General features: G+C 36.2%; 1 protein-coding gene across 2 annotated transcripts; it reads right to left on the bottom strand.

Moving 5' to 3' along the window:
* Positions 1-1,543: 1,543 nt before the first annotated feature.
* LOC104610975 (ferredoxin-thioredoxin reductase subunit A2, chloroplastic-like) lies at positions 1,544-9,491 on the bottom strand. 2 transcript variants are annotated; one of them, XM_010277853.3, is made up of 2 exons: positions 8,778-9,491; positions 1,544-1,927 (listed from the first exon to the last, which is right to left on the bottom strand). In XM_010277853.3, the coding sequence occupies exon 1, from the start codon at positions 9,339-9,341 to the stop codon at positions 8,793-8,795; it is 549 nt and encodes a 182-aa protein (XP_010276155.1). In that variant the 5' UTR covers positions 9,342-9,491; the 3' UTR covers positions 1,544-1,927; positions 8,778-8,792. The 2 variants fall into 2 exon arrangements, with proteins under 2 accessions (XP_010276155.1, XP_088748488.1); XM_088892362.1 differs by lacking the exon at positions 1,544-1,927 and adding an exon at positions 8,294-8,309.
* Positions 9,492-14,166: the final 4,675 nt, after the last annotated feature.

Here is a 14,166-nt window from a genome sequence, read left to right as displayed (position 1 = left end):
ATTCCCAGGCCAAACGGTCTAACTGTCTGGGTCAATAGTGGTTTGTAAACATTGGCTCAGCATTTTAAAAAACGACCCAGAACCAGAATCATTCTGGAGACCGGTTTCTGGGTCGATGGTTCGACCATCCGGTCCGAACGAATGGCCTGTTCTGACAAAATAAATTAATAAAACAAAAAATCATTATAATTTAAAAACGATTAAAAACCATTGAACATGTCAATGATTCGACCGCCTGAACCAACGGGTCATTGACCAATTCAACGATTTTTGTCCAGAGACCGATTTGAGATAAAACAAAACCGATTGCCTTAATGGTTGCTAGGCCGAACGGTCCGACTGTCCGGGTCAATGGCGATTCGAAAACCATGCATTGGCTAAAATTCAGAAGAGGGAAGGACATGATAAGCTCATAAGTTATAAGTACCAAGTATAACGAGGAATGGCACGTAGTCGGTATGTTAGCTGGTTTGTCCAGTTTCAGTTCCCCAATCTAGGTATACCTGACACCTTTAGCAATTTAAAGCAAAATAAAACAGAAAGCAATTAATTCAGGGTCCGTTTGGTTTGTTGGAATAGGGATCTGGAATCAGAATCGGAATGGGCTATTCCGATTCCAACTGTTTGATTGGGCTGAATCGGAATCCCATTCTCATTCCTGCTGAAATAGCATTCCCCCATTTGAGAGAATGGCCATTCCCAGCTCTTCCCTTGAGAATAAAAGCCTATTCTTGCTGATTTTAATTTTCATACCCATTCCTGTCTAAACCAAACAGACTATGGAAATGAACCATTCCGATTCCGATTCCAACTACGAACCAAACGGACCCTCACTGTGGAATTCCACACCACCTCATCTGCTATCACCTAATAATCAACTTCATTACCCCCTATGAAACACCACCGACTTTAGTCATGGGCCTCATGAGTCATGGCAACTTTATTGAAAGCTAAGGATTTACAATTCTCCCAAACCATTAACTCTCCCACCTCTAATATCCATTATCGTCTTCGAATTCCATTATTTTTAAACATGCTTTCTTCCAAGTCACTAAAGTTTTTTGAAAGCATCACTTAAAATAGAGACGCCACAGTTGTACCATATATTCATGTAAAGGGCTCTTCAACTCACCAAACAGTACTCCACCGATCTATCCAAAAGGAAGCCCCATTGCAACTTCAACATGTTTCCTACTTACTAGAACCAGAACAAGCAAAAGGCATAAAGAGAAAATAAGTAAACTGGATAAAGTATGTTCATCTATAAAATCTCAGTTTTTCATCTTACATGGAGACAACTTTTTCTCAATTATTTCAAATGTTGTATCCCAAACAGTTGGGGAGAAAGATTAGCAATGAACTAATGATGGCAGGTCATTACAACCTCTATACCAAGGACCCTCGCCACCTCAAATCTCTCTCTTCTGTTCAAATTGATCGAAATCCAAAAAAAATGCCCAAAAACAGGAAGCATGCGTCTTAGAATCCATACTGCTCAGGCAAGGCCTTGCAAAAGAAATTGAATTACAATGAAAAATGAACGTGGGAGATGCTAGAATCAACATTTCAATAGCATCAACTACACTTTATTTTTCTTTTTCTAATGAAAAACAAATCATTCAAGTCAATATTAAGATAGATTATGGATCTTAACCAATGATTATACATGTATTAATGCAGATTTTCTTAAGCACAAATAAAATTGGTATCACAATAGCTAGAAACAATTGTTACTGTGAGTCAACAAAGGATACAGTCAGACAACTGAACTTCCCACAAGTACAGAATACAGCATCTCTCCTTTGTAAACCCTTCAAAATGAAGCCTAGCATGTACCAATTGGTCATCATTTTTGGCTCTGCACAAATTTCATGAAAAGCTAGGATGTTCTTTAATTTCTTGGTAATCCAGTATTCCGATTTCCACCCTGCATTAGTTGTGCAACCAATTTCATGAGAACACACCAAGCTTCAGTTAAGGGATCCAAAGAGCTCCAACTACAGGTAATGTAATCAACTATTTATATTATAAGGATTTTAGTTCATTCTTCTACTATAGTTGGTTATTGCCTGTTTGAAATATAAGTATTGCAGTAATTGCACTGTAACTAGTAGGATAATCCATAAGAAGGTTGCCAAATCCATGTGAATAATTGATTATATAAGCAAATAGATGGTGTTATAACTCCAATCAGAAATGTGAAGTCATAAAATTCAATAAATATAATCAAAGAATTCAGGCATTCTACATTATCCATCCTTCAACAACTTGGCTGCTGATTTCGTCTCCTAATTTGTTGTCCCTCTACGTATCTTACTACTTATTCTTTTAATCAACTCTGAATTCATTTAATTACTCACTCCTATTTATCAATTTGTTAGCAATGTGCTTACCCATCAAAAACAAAATGCTAGCAGTGTATTTTTCCTCCAGTAGTCCACAATACAGCATTCAATTCCTTGATTTAAGGATTGAAAGTTTATGAAGACTGTCACAGTAGTACTAGAACTCTAAAAAACAATAAAAAAAAGAAAATAGACTCGTTGAAACTAACAAATTCAAGTCAACCTAAACCACATTGTTGGGTTCCCTTCATCGTTGAACTGAAACTAAGGGAAGTAAATGAAACTTCTAAGCCCCCCAGAGGTGCAACAGCTAATAGTAACCACTTGTCTAATAGAAAATGAAGTCAAGTCTGATCTGAATGTGTGGTAGAAGAAAGAAGAGAGAAGAGTCTTGAGAGAAACAAGAAGAGAGAAAACTGTTGTGGGGAGAAGATAAACATGGGGCCGTGTGCTGCCAATTTCTTAGTTTTATTATGTCAGTTACCAATAAGATCAAAGTAGCATTTCCTAATAGATTTCTTTTCTTGATATGTAATAGAAATTTTATTTATTAATCAATAAACAGCAAAGTATACAATCAAGGCTTCCCAAACAAAGGCGCAAAATGCAGCCTCAATCACATGAGATAAATCACATTTGAGCCAAGTAAAGATACCCATTCTTGCTTAGCTAAGTAGTCTGCCATCCCATTTTGACAATCTCCTTTCCCATTGAACTCTTAAAACCATATTTGTGGTCACACATTTCCTAATAGATTCCCTAATAGAAATAAGATAAACTAGCATTTCCCAACAATAGCAGAGTCCAAACATTGTTGATTGTTCAACATACCAAAACAAGATGAGACTATTTGCACATCAACAAACCAATTGTTGTCAACTTGTCATTAACTCATACCTAGGAACACTGAGATATCGTGGATAACATCGTCAAAACTCAAAAGAAACAATGGATACAAATAAGTAAAACAAAAGAAGGGGGCCCAAAATTTTATGCGGAAAATCTGTCATAACTGTCATAACCATAGAGCATAGAAGGAAAAAAATACTAAAAGAAGGGACCGCAGAAAGAACAGAAAACTTGATAAAGCAACTCACTAGCAGTTTTTTTATAGTAAACGTAAGGGGCTACACAAGACGGGGTAGCACGTCCCCACATATCACTACAACAAATAAAACTCACTAGCAGTTTTATTTTGCAATTTAACATCAAGGGATTGGAGGAGGATAATATTAAGTAAAACAGTAAGGCTACAAAAATTTGGTGATCAAAGAAGATGTAAAACAAGGGGAAAGGCAAAGTAAGGCAAAAGATGATAGAAACCCCAGACGACCTTGTTTTTACACCCTAAACTGGTTTTCTGGTCCAAACCATGATAAGAGAGAGATTGACAGCCATTTTAGTGCACAACTGCATGTGTCAATGTCCATAAATGAAAAAATTTGGAGTCATCTTGGGAACAAAAACAAAAAGAAAATCACTCTTTTAGTTTAGAGAAGTAACCTCACTTATGCAATATCCAGAAACATCTTGTATGTCAAAACAACCATTTTTGGAGATGGGAAGAGGCAAATTGCAGAATGCCAAAAGTGTCTTTGTTACAATTGCCAATTGCAAATTACACAGATTTCTTAGAAAACTGATGTCAGAGGCCCATAGTATTACTTAATCTTATTGTCCTATAAAACCTAGACGTTGTGCTCAATGGGTTGGTCCATATTTCATACAAACCAAGATCACAACTAGTCAGCTCAAAGATCTAGATATTTAGTAAGTAGCCACTCTCAGGCTCGAACCCATGTTCTCATACTGTCAGAGAATTTAGCATGGCACCAAGTAATGGCCCATAAATGACTCTAACTGCAGGATTCCTGATAAAACAATAAATAAAACAGAACAAGTTATTCAAAACAAAACATCCAGAAGAAGGGCCCAACTGACTGTTGTATAACATAACACATGTCAGAATGGGATGCACATTTGCCTGTCTATCAACATTATCAAGCAACAAGATTTCTGGAATACTTGTTACTTCACAGAAAATGGAAATTAACAATCTAAAACAAGATAATCCTTTCCTTTGTTCTTCATAAGCCAGCAACATGCATAGGAACATGTGTAAACCTATGTTACCTAGATGTGAACAATGACACAGACAAAGATACTAGATGCAGCATTTCATAAGATCCCAGACATATAAAGGTAAAGTTATCCCATTTAACATGCTTATATCATGCTTACATATCTAGGTAAAACTGTAAAATCTATCACTAGACAAAATTTAACGTATACATATTTTTTATAGTATAAATGTATTTATTCATATATATATATATATATATATATATATATATATATATATATATATATATATATATATATATACTAAAACACAGCAGTCTATAAATTTTCTCCTTTTTTTTATTTTTTTTTATTATTTTATTCCATGTCATTTTTTAAACAACCAATGAGATGCTTTCCTTCCCCATAAAAGATTTATATTTATCTAATGAAAGTTTGAATTAAAAAATATAAAAATTATTTAAATTTTCTAAAGAAATTATGTAATTATGTAAAAACTTTTAAAAAAATCTTAAAATTAGAAAACTAATTATAACATAATATTCAAATAAATAATAAATTTATATTTTACAAAATTAATAACGAAATTATGTAGTAATAGTATAAATTACAATTTTATGGATTATTAAATTCAATAAATAATTAATATTTTAAATATTTAAAAGATGATATTAGTTAAATAAGTAAATAATATTGTAAATTACTAATTTCACTTATATCAATTAATAATTCTAGAAAATAATTTTCAAAAAATTAATATTTACTAATAATAATTTTTAAATCTTAATCTATATTTATTATATGATTATGTATACTAAAATTAATATTTATTGTATTTTAGGTAATTATTTATTGTTTTTTGATAAATATATTTCCAATAATCATGTATAAATCTATTTTTCTTTTGTTATTTAACAGAAAATTTTCAATAATTATTGGAGATTAAACTACTACTATTTAACTTTTCAAGTTTACTTTATTGTACTTAATGTATTCATTGAATTTTTGTTATAATTTATTGATTAATATTTATTAGAGATTAAACTATTATTTGAGATTACACTATTTATTGACTAATTTACTATATTTTTTAGTATTTATCGTATTTTTGTAATTATTGTATTTTCATTATCAATATATTTTCAATAGTTGTGTATTACCGCTATAAATTTTCAATAATTATTGGAGATTAAACTATTGTTATTTATTAGAAATTAAACTATTAATTTAGCCGAAATTAGGAGTGTTCACAAGTTGGTTTGGTTCATTTGTAAGTTATTTGGCCAATTAAATCGGCCTGGTCAGGTTGGAGAGTTGGTCACCTGAAACCGACTAACCATTAGTGAAAACAAGAAAACTCGGGTTGTATCAATTTGGGTTGATTTTTGGTTTGGTCGATCGGTTCAAAAGATTTAAACGTAAAAATTTAAATTTAAAAACTATAGTGGCATTATTAAAAAATAAATTTATGATATAAAATATTTTAGACTAAGAAATATGGGAATTTTCTCACCTTCCCATATTAAAAAAAAATATATTAAAAATATAAATATTAATATATATCTATGGCCAGGCCATTTGGTTTTGGTCGATTTACAAATAGCCAAAGCAAAACTAATCCAACCTGGTCAGGTTGGGAAATTGTTGAACCAAAGCCGACCGGAAATACTAGAAAACCAGTTGAGTTGGTCAATTTCATCAATTTGATGAACAACCCTAGTTGAAATTAATTGTTGTTATTTTTGTATTATAAAAAAATTATTAGAAGTAGTATATAAAATATAAGGGAAAGCCTATGATGTGGGAAAGATGGTATCTGAAGAGTTTTGACCAATCAAAATCTACCCATGAATTTTGATAAATAACATTTGATTGGCTACCACGTTTACGATACCAGTTGATTGGTCAATTATTTTTCAAATATCATGATCTTTCCCATATTATAGTCGAACACAAAACATAAATAATTATTATTTATTTAAAAAGTTGAAAATATAAAACAATTGTATATTGTTATGTGTTTCTATTGTTTAGGTTTTGCTTAACAAATCTCGTGCATCACATAGGTCCCCAGTATCATAGGTGCATATTAGGACCACTACTTAACCCAAAAAAAAGATAATCAGCCAATAGAAAATACCATGTAACCTCCAAGCTGAAGGACTTCAATATGAAAGTCTGAGAAAACATATAGAAACAAGCCAATAGAGAGTAACACGCAACCTCCAATCTAATGGACTTCACAATTCACATGAAAGCTCCCAATTACACACGCAGAAGGACCTATAGAAGCAATCCCTAAAATACACCTGAAATTGAATCCTCTTCATCCATTCACACTCCATCTAGGGCATATCCTCTGGCCAAAGAATAAATGTGTCCATATGCAGAAGCTAATATCAAACTCAACTTGGTTCAATGCTTAGACATCGATTGGATAGCCCACCTCAATAGAATAAATGTGTATAGATTTCTTTTTATTTACTGATGCTTAACAGTGAAAATTACACATAGAACACATACATCCTTCAGTAAGTATGCTCCTTTACAGATAGGTATGTATATTGGACAACCTCATTAAAAAATCCAGATGGAGCAAGTGATCACAATGAACTTTCCTAATTGTTCCACAGCTTCACACATCAACTGTTCACTACAAGATTCTGAACAGAGCGTGCAACTTGGATGGACATGGTCACTGGCTCAGACAGATCATGACTTAGAGTTTTACAACTCCAAAACCCTCAGTACAAGTTCTCAATCAGGTGATGCTACCTCAAAGGCAATGGGTCAGAAGAGTGCACCAACAAGCTATGTGCCCAACAAGATTTTGGCATCTGATTAGAACTGTTTGTTCAAATGGGAACATAAATCTGCAAACAGTCATGCTGATTTGTTAGAAAGAGACAGTTTTACGAGAATGGAATTATTGCAAGGAGCCCCATGCCCGGGTTCTATTTTGTAAATTGTAACAACTATGAAAGACGACCCCTTTTTTCTTTCTTTTTTTCTTCACTTTGCCCAGATTTTGCCTGTCAGTGTTGTATCTGATCCTCATGACCCTGCTACTGATTTAATTTGAATCATCATGTAATGTTAATGATCGAAAAAGGGTATATATCTTCTGTTATTCTTCTTTATAAATTTTATTTTATTACCAAAAAAAATAACTCAGGGCAGGCTTCAGGATGTCCAAAAGGACAAAACAAACTGCTAGAATCTTCAAGAGAGTTCACAGGCCTTCAGAGATGTAAAATGGGCTAATGAGGACCAACACAGCACTACAACATTGGCAACAATGAAAAGGACTAAATAGGTTATCTCGTCCCATGGCCTTGATGTTCATTTATGCCTATCTTTCTTTCTTTCTTTGGTTCCTCTTTTTTTTATGAGCTCAATTATGCCAATAATAGGTTTTACTATGTCTCATTACCCAGCTCTAGGAAACCCCTGTGGTAGGAATAGGATAGGAAGCAATATCATTCCCAGATATGTACAGAATCTCTCAAAAGCATTCTCAAGATTAAAGACCAAACATTAGGCCCTTTTTTGATCAGTAAAGAAAATTTTATTAAGATTTTGTACAATTAGGGTGGAACATTCCACAATCCATGATTACAATATAAACCACACTTTTGCCCAAAACAAATGCTGTCTATTAACCCCCTATTTTTTTTCTGGTGAATCTACCATTCCATTCGAAGCTTCTTCTCACCCAAGTAGGAGGAATATTCAACTCCTTTGATAAGCATTTTATCTCCCTAAAAGCATGCTTATGTATCCAAGGCACTGGACTGTTACTCCATATCCAAGATAATACTAATTTTGAATCCCCTTCTACTTCCAACTCTTGAAAACCAAGATGCTTTGCTAATCTTAGTCCTTGCAACAAAGAAGTAAAAAACCTTTTAAGTGCCATCTACTTTATGGAAGTTAGCAAGTAGTAATAACCTTCAATGATTAAACGATTAAGTTCCCTAAAATGTTAAACAAATTTCTCAATAAGAAGACAGTCATGAATCAATGTTATTATTTTTCAATGTTATAAGCTGTTTCTACAACACGAGCAAGACATTCCAAAATCACCAATTGGACAAGCCTGTTGCTACGAGAGTACAAGTTCCCATCCCTGCCAATGTAACGACCGAAGCTGCAACAGAGAGTATAACTTACTCCACAGGAATTTAGGAATTCCATAATATATTACATAGCTGCACAGCTTGTTCGTTAACATTTGAGGACTGGAGGATAATTTATAGCTGCAAGATTACATCACTACTTGAATTTCCCTTCTACTCCATAACTGAACGAAGGGGAAGAAGCCAAACAGGATGGATGATTTTACTGTACCAAATGGAGTAGAACTCAATCATCATTGCCGTCGACGTACTCAAACTCATCCTCCTTGAGGTGGGCGAAGAATTTGACAGTGCCACGGCCTTCAATCTTGGTAACGAACTCAACCTTGAAAGGGAGATTGGCAGAGATGCGATTCCCCTTCCAGAGGCCAACGTATTGCTTGAGCTCCCCTTCCATTCCTGTGAGATCGAATTCGGGGACTTTGGGGATGTGATACACCTTTAGCGGCACCTTAACCCTAACCCTAGCCCCGATCTTGGCGAGGCTCGACTCTTCCTCCTCTGCTGCAGCCGACGAGGCAGACGCTACAGACGCTGAAGAAGAAGAAGGGGAAGAGGCATCTACAGTGGCGGAATCGGGCTTAAGAGCAATCTCGCAAGAGATCACCCTCTGGCGGCCAAGCTTTCCAATGGTTTTTCTCCCTTTACCATAAGAAATCGAACTTGCGAGAAATGTAACCCGCTGGCAGTGATGGTGGTTGGAGGGGAATGAAAGAGAAGAGAAGATCGCGTTGGATTGATGAGCGAAGGAGGTGGAAGACGCAACAGAATTCATGGCGGTTCCTTCTTCTCTTCTTCTTGTTCCTTCTTCTTGTCTCAGATGTTATGTCTGAAGGTACGAAGTGGTTGTTTCTACCCGCAGAAATGAGGGAGGTAGCGGCGGTCGCGTGCCCGTGGAGTCTTTTGGTCAGACGAGGAAAGGGCGTGCGTGTGGTTTGGATAAAAAGGATCAGGGGAGAAATCCGCTGCTCCCATTGGAGTAGCGCTGGACTAAAACTGTGAAATCTCGGCCGTCGATGCATTGTACGACTCCATCTTACGTCCTTCATCCAATTCAAAGGTGGGCCACGTCAATGCATCGAGTGGCCGTGATTCACGGTTTTAGTGCAGGGACAAAAAAACCAGGTTTGTTTAAAGGAATCGAAAATAAACAAAGAATCTTCCACGTGGCTGGATGTGTGGGACAAAAGTGGCCACGTGTTTATTTCGCAACCATCTACTCAAGATCAAATTTTAGTTCTAGAATCGGAAAAATAACTGCTTTACCGGTTCACAACCGGTTTAACCAGAAATGTAATATTGTAAGCGAGGAGTTTCTGTACAAGCAAAAACTCAAGACCCACTAGGTAGGAACATGATCTTTAGATATTATAAACACTGATTTTAATTTTTTTTTTTTTTTTCACATGGACCGGTTCTTGGTTGCAAGAGATTCGGGCTCAATATGTAATTAGTCAGACCAGGAAAAAACTCTATTGGTTCAACCAATTTGGAGGGCCCCTAATCTGATGTGGACAGTTTAGATTGACCACACCAGTCCACGTGGTAGAGATGTGGAGTTTGTAGTTATATAAATAGGAGAATCGGGATCACCTACCAATTACCAATGAAATATGTTCCAACATCCTTCCAACATGATGTATGACATCATATGATAAGTATTAGAAATACGGGAGATGGTCCAAATGCACGCTTAGATATGGTTGTGGAGGCGCCTATCTGATCTTCACATCTGATATATGGTAAGAGTCTCATAACAAGATGTGCTTATGTCAAATGAAGTTGGGAGAGTGTTAGAACGTGTTTTATTGGCAGGTGATCCCAACTCATATAAGGAAGCTTTAATTGACCCGATTGGATTAGGCCTTTGTTGTGAATTATGAGGATGAGACATGAAAAGGTTATTTTGTAAAGAAATATTATTGTGGCTGCAAAATGGATGAGGAATGAGAGGTGAGAAAGAGAATGGGGGGAAACAAGTAGATTAGGACAGACGTTGGCACTTTGTCAAATCCCTAAAAATCTACAAACCTTGCAACGCGTCGCCCAGAAAAGAGAAACTCCAATTGGATTGGATATTAAGAGATTAGATGAGAGGATAGGAGACTGTGACACTATTGACCCAGGAAACGAACAAGTAGAGCTCTAGAATGAAATCTGCGTCGGCCATCACTCACCATGCCCTCAAATATCAGAACTATCAGTGTCTATGGTATGATATTTATTATTTCTGGTAAGCTAGTGTAATATCACGTGCATGAAAAAGGGTCAAGGTAAATATCCCGAGGTAACGTATAATAATTTTCAACATTTCATATTTTTTTAATTCTTTTAGCCTTTTAGGGCAAATGCTAGTATGTGAAAGTGAAACTTTATGTTATAAAAATCAAATTATAATCACCTAGAATTTGGGATCTTCTTGCAAAACACATGTCAACATGATCCAACCACTAGAACCCATCATAAAAGTGTGTCTCAAGGTTTTAAAAACCAACTCAGAATGAGAATCATTTTGGCCATTGGTTTTTTGGGTTAATAATTTGACTATTCAGTTCGGACGAACGGTCTGTTTCAATGAATAAATAAAAAATAACCAAAACTGTTAAATGGGTTAACGGTTCAATTGCCTAGGTCAAAGGTTTAATTGCCTAGGTTAATGGGCCGTTGATCAATTCAATAGTTTTTCGTCAGAGACTAAGTTTAGGATAAAACGAAACTAGTTGCTTAACGTGTTTCCAGGTCGAACGGTCTGATTGTCTAGACATTGATGGGATCTGTTATGTATGCGATATATAGTGTCAGATTACATTGGTAGGGTGTTAATATATTTTGTTGGTACAAGACCTATGCTTGGCTATACAACCCTTTTTGTATTTTCATGCGAGCCACTTTTGTAACTTTTGGATCCCACTTTTATTAATGGTTCTCATGTAATGAGAAGGCTAAGGCTTTTTTAGGGAAAATTCCCAATCAGTATCTTGTACTTTGGCTCGAGTGATAATTTGGTCCCCGAACTTTAAAATGCAACAATTTAGTACCCATACTTTCAAAATGTGACAATCAAGTAGACTTGTTCATGGGTCGGGTAGCCCGACCCCTGGACGGGCTTGCGCATGGATTTTAGCCTATGGACTTGACCTCGGGCCTAAAAGCCCGAGCCCAATTATTTTACAGGCCAGGCTTGGGATTTGTCACAAAAGCCCGAACCCAACTATTTTACTGGTCGGGCTCGGGATTTGTCACAAAAGCCCGAGCCCAACTATTTTATGGGTCGGGCTCGGGATGTCACAAAGCCCAGCCCGACATTTTGTATTTTATTGTAAACCCTAACCAATTAACCCTTTCCTATTCCCTCTTTTCATCTTTTATCTTCTCTCATCACTCTCACTCTCAAGAACCGGTGCGAACTCAGGCAAGCAGCCATCGTTCTCAGTCTCAGAGGCAACAGGCGAACTCAGGCACTAGTCTTCTCTCTCTCTCTCTCTCTCTCTCTCTCTCTCTCTCTCTCTCTCTCTCTCTTAGTTCTCATTCTCACACATTGTTGCATATTCATAAGAACCAGCAAACTCAAGCACCAGCGAACTCAGGCATCGGCACCAGCCGCGCCACCAGTGAACTCAGTCGCCCCTCTCTCCGGTAGTGAGTCCTACATTTCTCAACATTGTACAAATCATGCATTTCAACCTCTGTTAGGTCGGGCTTCAGGCTCGAGCCCAGGCTTTGGTCTTTTTATGAGGGTCAGGGTTGGGCTCGGGCTCAGGCTTGAAAAAATCCTATTAATGAAGAGCAAAAGCCCAGCCCAACCCAACCCGTGAACAGGTCTACAGTTAAGTACTTGAACTTTCAAAATGTGACAATCCAGTACCTATTGTTAACTAGTCTGTTAATCATCCATTAAGCGACATTTGAAAAGTCAAAAATGCCCTTCGTATGCTATCTAATTCTCTTTATCAACCATCCAAACATTAATAAAAAATGAATAGTCCCAAATTCTAGATTCTTCTAAACAGTCACCAACATTTTTTGAATAGAAGAGGCTAAGATTTGAGATTGTTCAATTTTTTGTCAATGTTTGGATGGTTGTTAAAGAGAATTAGATGGCATTAGAAGGGTATTTTTGACTTTTCAAATGTCACTTAACGGCTGATTAACGAACTGGTTAACGGAAGGTATTGAATTGCCACATTTTTTATTTTTCAAATGTTACTTAACAGTTGATTAACGGACTGGTTAATAGCAGGTACTGAATTGTCGCATTTTAAAGTTTTTTTTTTGGTAATAGAAAATGAGATTTCATTAAATTTTATGGAGGATATCTCATTGGATAGTCATTTGGCAGGATTTGCATTAACCAGGAAGGCATATTCATTCTTTCACAAAGATTAATGTTAAGATGCCAGGCTTTAATAGCTAGGTGGTGAACTGCACTGTTCGCTCTTCTAGAGATACTGATTACCTTGCTGTCCAAAAATCTTTCTCGCAGAGATTTGATATCACTTAATAATTCTCCTGTAGAAGAAAAACCGGATGAAGCCTCATGATTGATAGCCTTAAAGAAATTTTCTGAATCAAGTAGGAAGGAATTTTGAAGTCACTTGAGCCAAAGTACATGGTCCTTTTTTTATACTACATATTTCCTACATGCTAGTATGATACTTTTGATACTTCAAAGCTTAACATCTGTTCTAGAGATGAATACGAATTTCGTCCTCGCACCCACCTCACATCACATTGCAACCACACATCGAGAACATCATGTTTTCATTTTGAGATGCTCCCAATGCAGGGCTACAAGTCCTATGAGCTAGGTGTGTGAAGTGGGGACCATTCTGTGACAAAGAAATCCAGATTTATCCTAATTTTAGAAACTATCATCCCTCTTAATCGCAGGAAACACAGTTTTTGCACATCACGTGTCAATACTGTGAACCATGGGTTGGGGATAAGGTTTATAGCTTCTGTCACCGCCAACAGGAAAGGGATTGTGATGGATACACAACGCAATCCAGAGAAGTGGTTTGAAACATGCCACACGCCACCACCCTTGATATCTTGTTGACTGTTGGGTATGGGTCGGGTCAGGCATGGAGCTTGATCCATCAAACCCAATTACTAATTGGATACCTTGGATTGCATTGCATTACTCTGGTAGTCTAGTTCTTGAAACAGTAAGTTGAGCACTTGAGCCAACCCAGGTCCAGTTGGGAAACTAAACCCGTACCCTGCCATATCAACAACATATGGAGCAGAGATAAACCAACAATACCCAGATGGCTGGATGGAAGCTTTGACTCCTTAACAATTCACATACTTTGTTGCAAGTTGCAAGTTGCAAATAAGGATTTGAAAAAAGAAAGCTTGTGTGAGGCATTAAAGGAAGAGAAAAAAATATAGTACAAATATTCTTGAGTACCTTTCTGAGGTACTGAGATGAATATCCATATCAATCATGCATTAATACCATAACTTCAGACCTGTCTGCCCTTCAGTTTACAAAGACATCCAGTTGTGTGAACTTGAAGCCCAAACCAATATAGTTCCTTCCTTTTCTTCCTTTTTATCCTTTTTCATTCCCATAATTTACTATTTATCCACAATAT

This window comes from Nelumbo nucifera, chromosome 7 (assembly GCF_055504915.1).
Source record: "Nelumbo nucifera cultivar China Antique chromosome 7, China Antique-T2T, whole genome shotgun sequence".
Lineage (NCBI taxonomy): Eukaryota > Viridiplantae > Streptophyta > Magnoliopsida > Proteales > Nelumbonaceae > Nelumbo > Nelumbo nucifera.
Note: the sequence above shows the minus strand (reverse complement) of the source record. Positions and strands in the feature narration are given on the sequence as shown.